The sequence below is a fragment of the Apteryx rowi genome, unplaced genomic scaffold, assembly GCF_003343035.1.
Source record: "Apteryx rowi isolate R43461 unplaced genomic scaffold, aptRow1 scaffold_444, whole genome shotgun sequence".
Classification (NCBI taxonomy): domain Eukaryota; kingdom Metazoa; phylum Chordata; class Aves; order Apterygiformes; family Apterygidae; genus Apteryx; species Apteryx rowi.
In genome coordinates this window covers 770,583-781,257 of record NW_020450699.1, presented here as the reverse complement: position 1 = coordinate 781,257, position 10,675 = coordinate 770,583, and the positions used below count along the sequence as shown (strand labels likewise).

The window sequence follows — 10,675 nt, the reverse complement described above, 5'->3', positions numbered from 1 at the left end:
AGCAGTGACCAGTTTCCAGCCTTCTTCTACGATGTTATGATGTACCGTTTCACATGGCACAGAGCCCTCCGGCAACTCCACTGCTGTGAGGGGTTGGGACTCCCGAAGCTGCACAGTCTCCGAGAATACCCTGTCTATCTCTTGCTCTGCTTCCCGGATGCTGCGCAGCCTACTGACCTCCTCCTGTAACTCCCTTACCTGACGACACAACTCGCCAACAGCAGCACAGCTCCTGCAGGAGAGCTGGCTGCCAGCCCAGGCCTCCCGGAGAGGCCCCAAGCACTCCCTGCAGCCTGAGACCTGTAGGGCTRCATCTACTGTCAGAGGGTCGGTCTGGGTCCCAGCCTCTGACACAGCAGCTCCAACAGCCACTGGGGAACGCGCTGTGCGGTGTGTCACAACCATACTTGAGGAAACCTACACCACAGGGAACATAAACGAAGGTCCCTTCACGCGTCCCTTCGCGCACCCTTCTGCACGAACTGCTGCACAAACTGCTGCGTCTGTTCGCTGCCTCTGTTAGCTGCGCTCTAGGCCTGGCTCTTATATAGGCCTCTCCCTAGCACTGACTCCCAGGGTGCTTGACCACCCTAATCAAGGGCCACTGGGATCAAAGGCCCCAACTCCCTCTGGTCAGGGGCAACCCAGAGAGCTCGTTAGCAGCAGCCACTCCTAGCTAGAGCTTTTCCCACGAGCTTTTCCCAGGAGAAGTCAAGGCCTCCTGCAGTTGCCCTTGCCTAGCTTCCCCTTTCCTGTTCACAGCAATCACCTTCTAGTTCCTTGGGGGTCCTCAGGAAGCCCACAACTTCCAACAAGATCCTCAAGTTCTAGTCAGAGCCCAAACACTGCTGTGCAAACTGCTGCTTCTGTTCGCTGCCTCTGTTAGCTGGCATACTTTTCAAGAAAGTATGCACATTAAAACTAAGTGACTTTTCAAAAAAGTTATTTGGCAGGAAAAAAAAAACATTTACTCATCACCTACTTTCTCATTAATGAGGAGCTTCTAGATAACGCAGATTGGACATCTTGCATCCCATGGTGTCAGCTCTGTTAAGTTGGGTCTGCTTATGTCAGTCTGTTTTTACTTTGGGGAGAAACAATCTAGCATCCTTTCATCTTCCTTTTGCTCTTTCATTTTAGCTTTCTTTGTTGCTCTATGATCATAATTTATACATAGAGTTATATAGGATTTTTTACTGTTTTTTTCTTTCGGTGAGGCTGGTTTTGTCTCTGCTGAAATGTTTCCTCCTTTGTTTTGTACTCCAAGTCCTCACCATATCCAAGAAAGTTAAAAGTTCAGTGTCGTGTCTGTATTTCCTTCAGCACAGGGAGTAGCTGAATGTCTTCTTTTGTGTCTCTGCCCAGAGCTGGGCATTTATAAGTGAAGTGAAACTTCTTTTGGTCAGAGCTGAAGTGATGTGGCAAGGCAGCAACTGGGTAAGTAGGTGACTGTCCAATTTAGTCAACCTATATCAAAACCTATGACTGTGATAGGGGGCAGTCAGTTTTAACCAGAGCTGATTTCCTTCTACAAGTACCTGAACAGCATTTGTTCAGTATGTTTTCTTCCAACCTCATCTGATGAAGAGCCTGGGATCTTAGAGATACGGACTGTGCCGTTACTAAGGGCTTTGTCACCTCTGGTTTGAGCTGCAGTGGTACCCTTGGCATAGTAAAGCTGAGCCCCAGTGGGATTGTTTGTAAAATCCCCGTTCTTGGCTTGAATTGCACACCAGTACTTGGTGATTTGCACTGGTGCCATTTGCCATTCGGAATGTTAAGTGTGGATTCTGTCGTAGGAGCTGGAAGCTCCCATGCCTCACACCCAAAGCAGTGCCACCTGGAGACCCTGCGACTGCTTCTGAGTGACCTAGTCTCTAGTCAGCACACAGAAGTGCTGTGCAGAGGCATTAGCTGGAGGAGAGGGGGTATGGGGAGAGGCCTGGAGTGACCTGCAGTCATGCACTGCTCCATGCAGGCCTCTCCATATGAGCCAGTCAGCTCATACGGATGTCCTGAGCTGAGGCGTAGGGCTTGCTTGGTTGGGTTGGTGCCATTGTACATACAGCCCTCCATTCCACAGTGAAGATGTGTGCAGTTTGGCATGGCACTTGCCAGTGAAAAATAAGAATTTTCATGCTGTTGCAGTTGTGATCTGGTAAACCAGCAACTTTTCAGTGTGTGCATGTTCCTCGGTTTTGAAATTCCCTTTAGTCCAAAATAGATCGTGTTGGAGTGGGGGGACGGACCCGAAGTAACGATGAGTCTCAATATGAGTATGGTCGTTCTCTCTTTATTAGAGCTTACACAGAGTATATATAGACAAGCAATAAGCATGCACTAGCAATAGCTGTATGATTGGTTTACAGCTTCTGTCCACGCGCCTAAAGCAGATATATGATTGGTGCAAAGTTGCTGTTCACGTGGAGGGGCTTGTCGGCCCCCTCCTTGACTTGTTTACCACTACTTGCCTTCCCCTTTTGTAATGGTCTAGGAATGCTCAAGGACAGTTCACATAGCCGTGGGATCCTCCCTTCATTCTGAAGGCAGGATTGCTCACTTCTAAGAGATCATGCCCTCTCTCGCTTAACCATTCTCCCACAGATCGACCTTCTGAGTGTACAGCAAAACCCTTCTGGGAAGGACTCAGAAAGTTGGGCTTTGGCAGGATTTGGGGGAATGGTCCAGGGGGGTGGAGCTGTGGTTCTTTTACATACGGTTTAGTACTAGCATAGTGTTCTAAATCTAGAGAGATTCCTATATATTTCAGAAGTACCTATAAATGCATTAAGTTTTCTGAACAGTTGTTGGTATGTGAGAGGCAAGGCCTCACAGTAGTTCACATAATGCTTACATCTCATCACTGGGCCCTACACTAGTAATAACCAACAAATCCCTGCAGCTTAGGATAGACACGTAAAATAGTGGTGTCTTAACTATTAAAAGAAAAATCAGGGAGAAAAATACAACTATTATGTTGGCAAATATGATCCAAGATTTAAACTTTGGAATTATTTTTGTATTGTGTTATTAGCTGACAATAGCAATGCCTGGGACATTCTTTTATATTTTTTAAATTGTATACATAACCTAGAGTTAATGCTGTTTTTCCTCTAATAATCAAATATCAATTCCAAAATTAATGAGTAGGATGTTTTCTCCCTCTGAACAGCAGGACATCTGTGCTTGCTCTACTAGCATGTTCTTTTTCCTTTCTTCAGTCCCACTCTTGCCATGGCCCACAGGAATCTGACTGGGAGCTGTAATGTTAACTGTGGATGTAAGATTCATGAGTACGAGCCTGTCTGTGGATCAGATGGAATAACATATTTTAATCCTTGCCTAGCGGGCTGCATCAGTGGTGGAAACCATAGCACAGGGGTAAGTGCTTCCCACACCCACCCACACGCAGTCCACGAGTAGTTAGTAGCCCATCAGGACCGATGGCAGATCAAAGAACACGGTTTCTGTAGCAAACCTCCCTCCTCCTGAGCTTCAGAGAGGTTGCTCTGCAGCTGACTCGGGCCTGAGTCTTTCTGTGTTTCGAAAGGCTGGTAATATTGCTGTTCTGCAACCTCTCCCCCCTTTCAGTTATGTAGAAATCTCAGGCACAAATGCATTTATACCAAGCAAGTCCTCCAACCAAGTGAGTGCAAAGTGTGCCATGGGGAGGGGCGAGGCAGCGTTTCTGACACAGAACCTGAAGCCCCCACATCAGTGGGCTGCATGTCCGCTATTCCTGTAAGACTTGGAAAGGGGACCTTGAATCACTGTCACCTCATCCGGCTTTTTGCCAACATAGGCTAACATGCCATCCTTTCACAAATGCATCAGTGTTAATCTTAAGAGCAGTCACGTTTCTTTTTTTTGTTCCCTCTCTGACTGGAAGGAAGAACTTACTCTTCTGATAGTTGGAAGTGTTTTAAATTCCTGTTTAAATTTAGTTATGGCCTGTTTAAAGCCATTAGTGTTTGTGCCAGGCTTGTCATTTAGCATAAGTGGCTCTTCCACCTCCACCAGTGTATCGGTAGGTCTTTTGTTTGCGTGGCTAAATACGGACTGTTTTTTATTCTGCTCTTATGAAATAGTTTTGACATTCTCTGTAAACCTCTTCAAGGCTAAATGATTGTCCTTGAACTCAAGTAATCAGAAATTAAAGGATGTTAATAATCCACTTTTTTTCTTGAAATATACTGCCTGTTACAACCAAGTCTTCCAGTTACGATGTACTGGGGAAGGGCATTCCACTGTTAAAATCACACCACGGAAATGTGGCAATTTCCAGGACTGGGCACAGGAAAACAGTGGAAAGGTGGAATCTGACCTTAATGTCATTATGGTTATGCTTACTTCGTACAAAAGACAAACTGTTAAATTCTTCTGTTATAGAACTGTCTTTTAAAAAAGAATAAGTAAGAGGGACAGGAAACAATATAAACATTGATTTTCTCAGGATTTGATTGTACTTTCCAGAAAGCTTATTTATAATGTATTCATCTCCTAATTTGCAGTCCTGAGCCAACCTGTGAAACATGAGAATGTTCGTTTCAGAGCTGTGCTTTCTTATTTTTAACAAGATAATGTTCTAAAAATGAAGATTCATATATGATTCCATTTAGAACAAATTAGTTTCATTTATAGGTTTTTTTTTCAGAGTACCTTGCTAGTTTTTGGTAGAAAATTGCTTTGGCCCAATTGCAAAAAGCCTGTGACTATCTGGTTAACTTTCAGTATCTATGTAAATTTTACTTGCACTTTGTTGGACCGAGGCCATAGGTTTGATCTTTTCTACATTTCACCAGATATCAAACTGGTACTAGTAATTTATTTAATAGTGAAGTAGTTTGGGAATATTTACTTTTCACTATGAATTTTGAAACATAGTATTTCTTATTATGATTTGGCCTGAAGTTTTAACTCAGCAACTAATGGTGAATAAAGTAGGGCTGACATTGATTTGCAAATACATTTCTTCATTAAATAATGTTTTATGGGGAGTACTTTTGGAAACTACAAAAGTAAGTTTGTATCGCTTTATAACACACAAAATGAATGTTGCTAACCTATAACATTTGGATTTTAGTTTATAATGTATAATGTTTTCCAAGTTAACCACCTCAAAAGTTGGAAGTAGGAGAAGAGAATGCCTGTGTACAGTTCATACCTGTTGTGTATATACATTGCTACACTCTAGCATTTCTTCTGCATAAGACTTCTGTCTCATTTAGTGCACAGCCTTGGTTCCTCTGGTGATGAATCAAGATTATGTAGGAAAGAAGACTGTAGGATACCTATTTGGAAGCAATAAACAGAATAAGATGAGGGATCTTAGGAAGAAAGCAGATACTCAGCTGATATTTGGCAGCTGAGTGCTGCCTTGGGAAATTGGATTCTGTCAGTGCCTCTGTTCCTAAGTGATGTTAGGCAAGTCAGTTAAACCAAACATCTCCCAGTTGGTCATTACATTTGTGTTCTTTTTATTCTGGATGATTGACATGAGCAATAACGAGAAGTGTCATTTGTAGAAGGACTGAGTGCCAAAATCTGTATCTGAAGGCAGGAAAAGTTGTGTTTAGAATATATTAAGTTGTATATAATGAAAAATAAACTGGAAAAAAGGGGTCCCAGTTGTCTCAAATTTGCTACCCATGTTTGTGAAAGTTTTGATCTGTGTTTCAGTTACTTAGCTACAAAATAGAGATAACAACATCACTGTCTCATCTCGTAACTGTTCTGAAGATAAATTAATCTTTTTGAAAGAGATAAAGAATAATGATGAGTGCCATAGAAAAATCCATATGAAATATGAGTCATTCTGTCTTTGTAGTGGAATATGATTAGTGTGAGGAAAAAGTACCTGGAGCCACATTTTGAAAATGGAAGGTAAAATACTGGAGCAATGGATGGTTCATTAAGATGTTCAGCAAAATCCTATGGGAAAAACGTAAGGCTATGCGATAACACAAGCACGTACAGAGGTATAAATTAAAGTTGACAAGCAGTCTTAATTCAGATATTTCCTAATGTCTGAGTGTTTTAATTTGCAACCTTAAGATGTAGCTTAAGTTACGTAGCTTAGTGCGCGTGGTTCCTGGGTTTTATGAAAGCAAACTTCAAAACTGTACTTGTCTGTACTTGGGATAATAATGCTGGAGGCAGAAGACTGCTGACTGAGAAGTAGTATTTGATTCCCGATGAGAAAACTACATGAGACTGTCATACAAAGTCTTTGCACAATGTCTTTCTCACAGAAGCTTTCATACAGAAATGTTCAGTGTTTCTCTTTTTCACTTTCCCTAGGTAAGAAATTATACAGAATGTGCCTGTGTCCAAAGTCGCCAAGTTATTACTCCACCGACGGTGGGCCAGCGCAGTCAGCTTAGACTGGTCATTGTCAAAACCTACCTGAATGAAAATGGTTATGCTGTTTCTGGGAAGTGTGATCGAACCTGCAATACCCTTATCCCATTCCTAATATTTCTTTTCATAGTTACCCTTATAACAGCATGTGCCCAGCCATCAGCAATCATAGTGACACTCAGGTAAGAGTTTAGTTATATGTTTATTTAGATATTTATACTGTGCCTACAATCACTCTAGAGTCTATGTCACAGAGTCTGGCCTAATGCAGCTTAATTCCATCAAGCTTATGTATCTCTTAAAGGTGATTAGAGTAGGGCTGACCTTTATAAGGAATATATAACATGATAATGCGCTTTAGGAAACGAGAAATGACCAGCAATTCCCAGACAATGTAAAGAGAGGATATGTAAAAGCATGATGTAAAAAAATGATTACTCCTGAAGAAATGTTCAACCTCCTTAGGGTGATGGTTTGGATTTTCAAATCCAAATGAGAAAAAGTTAATATTTGACTCATTCATAGTTCAATCAAGAGAGGCCATTTTTCAATTATCCTTTTCTGTTTCTTAAAATTGTTCATTCCTGCCACATGCCTGTTGTTGAGCCTTCCCTTTTTTCTTCAAAAGAATTTTGAAATTGTTATGTAATATGCTGTAGTAGTGTTATTGTCATGGTCGTTTAGGGATAGAAAAAGGTGCAGTCTTTGTATGGAAAGGTAGTGTCTTCTATTGTCATTGCACAGGGTAATTATAAAAAGGTAAATTTCAATCGGCAGATATTAATACTGAAGTGAACCTTACAATATTGACATCCTTAAGGAAAATCTTCAGAGGAGGTTTTTACAATGTTCAGTGAAAACCAGATGGGTCCCATATCATGTACAGTGCATCCATCCAAGTTTTGTGGCCCAAATTATTTCTCTGATTTCTCAATTTCTGAGTGAGTGCTTGACTCTGCAACCATGACCTTTCAGTCACTGAATGTCATCTGTTTGTCTGTTCATTATCTCATAATCTGTTGTCACTACAAGTTGCCTACTTGTAATAATAAGCATCCAAGCAGTCTCTTGGAATGCTGTTCCTTTTCAGCCAAGGTAATGGAGGTGTCCTCCATTAGCTTCAAGGGGAAAAATGTCAGGCTCTCAAAGGACTGGGTACAAACTAGTAATATTCCATGATGGAACTGCAGCAATTTTAGTAAATCCCTGATATGTTTCCTAATACAATTCTGACATGCTTATACTAAGCAGAGATCTGTTAAATTCAGAGATAGATTCCAGCTTTCAGCAACTTAATTCTCCATTTAGAGTAGGATCACTGGTCTGAAAAAGATTAAGAAAATAAAGCACAAGATTATATATAAAAAAAAGAAATTATTATGAGAAAACATGAACATTTTAGGTCTATTCTCCAATTTCCATAATAGTTTTAGATCAAATTCTTCAGGCCTTATGTAGGCAAAAAATGATCCAAAGACAGGACCGAGATTTTGATTAAACAGGGACAGGAGGATTTGGCTATTTTCTCCTAGCAATAAGACTTAACAATATTAGAGGCTAAATGGAAGAAATTGAGATGGAGATTTATTATAGCTCAGAAGAAAAGCCAGGAGGTCAGGCTAAAACTTACCACAATGATTATCCGTTATGACTTTCTTCAAAGGACTTTTGTTTTTGCTTGCTAGGTCTGTGGAAGATGGGGAACGGCCCTTTGCACTAGGAATGCAGTTTGTTTTATTACGAACTCTTGGTAAGTCTTGCGGTTACTGAAGCATTCATATAAATCCCTATGTTTCCAAAAGATTCACCACGTTTTGCTTAAATGTGCTATGAAAGTATTGAAATTTCATAAATCTGCCACTGATTGTCATTAGGAACATAAAATTAATAGCTTCTGAACTTTGTAACTGAGATTTGTATTTAATCTTAATTTTTATTACTGACTTTTTGTGACAACGTCTTTGTCTCAGAAAGAGATATTTTGTTTAAAAATCCTTTAAAAAAGAGATATGTCGAAATAGTCATTTTCCCAATAAATGATTAGTTTTTTGACAAATTAACATTTTCTTATAAAAAAAAAAGTTTGATAATTTTCTGATCCATCTAGATAACACAGTAAGAACAGTAAAGTTCTTTTAAATATTGTCCATAGCAACAGTAAGTATATCTTCAATTTTGTTCTTCTCCTGAACATAGTATTGCATATTCAAGGACAGGAACAAGGGTTACTTGGAAAAGATGATGTAGTACCAGCGCTCACCCTATGTATCTATTGCACATATTAATATAGTTACTAATTATCATCTTATAAGTTTTTTTTTAAAAGAAGCAGATATATCTTTTTGCTTTCAGCAATAGCAGTAGCTGTTCACTTTTCTAAAATAAGAAGCAATTGTATCTTAAGGTTTAATTTCAAATGTTTCAAAGCAAAAAGAATGCTTGTTAAATTTTTTTTTACACAAAGTCATTTCTTTCAAGCTTTTGAACTTATAAAATCCTGCCTATAAAGAGCACTCCAGGTGTTCAGCTACAACAAAAAATGTGAGCAGGGCATGCAATGATTATTATAAACAAGAACAAGAGGGAAAGCCCATATAGTTGCACCTGGTCAGTAAGGAGGAAGTTTTCTTTGAGAAAGGCCTCTTTTGACTTGTCTTAAATATGTCATATTTCCAGGGAAAGCAGGAGCATTTAACAGGCTAGCAACATTTGTGGCAGCCTTAAAGTCTATTTCTGAGGAAGATTTCTTTGAAAGAACAATTTAAAAATAATAGTTCTCCCATTTCTTCCATCCATCTTCAGTAAGAGAATTACGTTTTATGTTCTTTGGGGCTTTAATTTTTTGCCTTAATCTGTAGCAGCAACCCCCATCTTTCCCAGCTCACAGGTAATGATTTTCAATAACCAGTGCTCTGGAAATAACATCATATTTTGTTCCTCTGCCTCATTTTATTTCCTGAGAGCAACACTGCAGTTTATTTTGGGCAACATGTAGTTCATGCAGAAGTGCCTGGGGACCCCAGATTGAGGCATTGACTATTGTAAGGTGGCGTTGCATTGTATTTGTTGTTTGAATTCTTTCACATCGTTGGTATGGTGTGTGGGATAAATAGCATTGTTGGGCAGATCAGCAGACCAGTCTTCCACTTTTCACAATATAGGGGAGAACAGTGGAGTAGAAATCCTCTCAAAACTTCTTGACCTACACCTGCTTGACTAAGGCATGTAGTTTCTTTAGAAGTCTTCCACTGTATGCTAACACATTATTTTTGTTGCTATTTTTATTTCAGCCTACATTCCCACTCCAATTTATTTTGGGGCTGTTATTGATACCACATGCATGCTTTGGCAACAGGACTGTGGCGTACAAGGATCTTGTTGGGAATACGATGTCACCTCGTTTCGTTTTGTCTACTTTGGATTGGCAGCTGGTCTCAAGTTTGTAGGATTCTTTTTTATTTTTTTGGCCTGGTACTCCATTAAGTATAAAGAAGAGCAACTGCAGAGACAGAGGTGGAGGTCTTTGCCAGTGAACACTGTGAGTGAGATGGTAGGCCAAGCTGGACCTCAGCAAAACTATGCACGGGCTAGATCCTGCCCTACCTTCAGCTGTCGTGGAGAACAGTGTGGAGACATCAGTGTGGCACAAGGAATGAATTGCATAGCACAGACATACCCTGGCCCTTTTTCAGAAGCAATAAATTCCTCAAATGAAAATGCATTGGAAGAAGTCACTGCTGACATGTAGACCCCTGGCTTGGTAATGTAATATTTAGTTTTGTTGGTTGACTCAGATACGGCGCCTTGTGAAACACCTGTGCCTTCTATTTTTAATCTAAATGTAACACATGATAAAACCAACAAAGCTTAATGCAAACACCCATAGTATGTTTCTGAGGGCTGGATACCTCAAACCGACCCAAGTTCTTACTTCTCTTTGTAATTATTTCGGGTGTGTCCATTAAATGTCCATGCTCTGATCTAATATCAATGTAAGGGTGAGGTATTATGAACAGCAAAACTCAGTGAAAGAGTGAAAAAAATTCATATCATTGATGTCTAGACTTCACAAAAATGCTTAAATGTATCATAACTTCACATCCACAAATCATATTTTTAAGAGATGAGAAATTACTGTGAGTTCTGCTACAAAGCACAACTGAACTTGTTTAAACTATGCAACTTACTTGGATAATTGTATGTGCAGCAAATTAAGTTTAAAGTTTGCTTTTAAAAAACGTTACTGCAACTCAATTTGAAAGAGGCTGTTTTCAGACATACGCAGTAGATCAAAAAAGAACATAAGGTTTAAAGT

At 39.9% G+C, this 10,675-nt stretch overlaps 1 protein-coding gene across 1 annotated transcript; it reads left to right on the top strand.

Moving 5' to 3' along the window:
- Positions 1-3,221: 3,221 nt before the first annotated feature.
- LOC112971489 (solute carrier organic anion transporter family member 5A1-like) lies at positions 3,222-10,108 on the top strand (the record flags this gene model as incomplete). The annotated part of the gene is made up of 4 exons (XM_026076955.1): positions 3,222-3,381; positions 6,301-6,542; positions 8,046-8,110; positions 9,651-10,108. Coding segments are annotated over 4 exons (925 nt in total), but the record flags the coding sequence as incomplete, so codon positions are not given.
- Between the last annotated feature and the right edge of the window lie 567 nt (positions 10,109-10,675).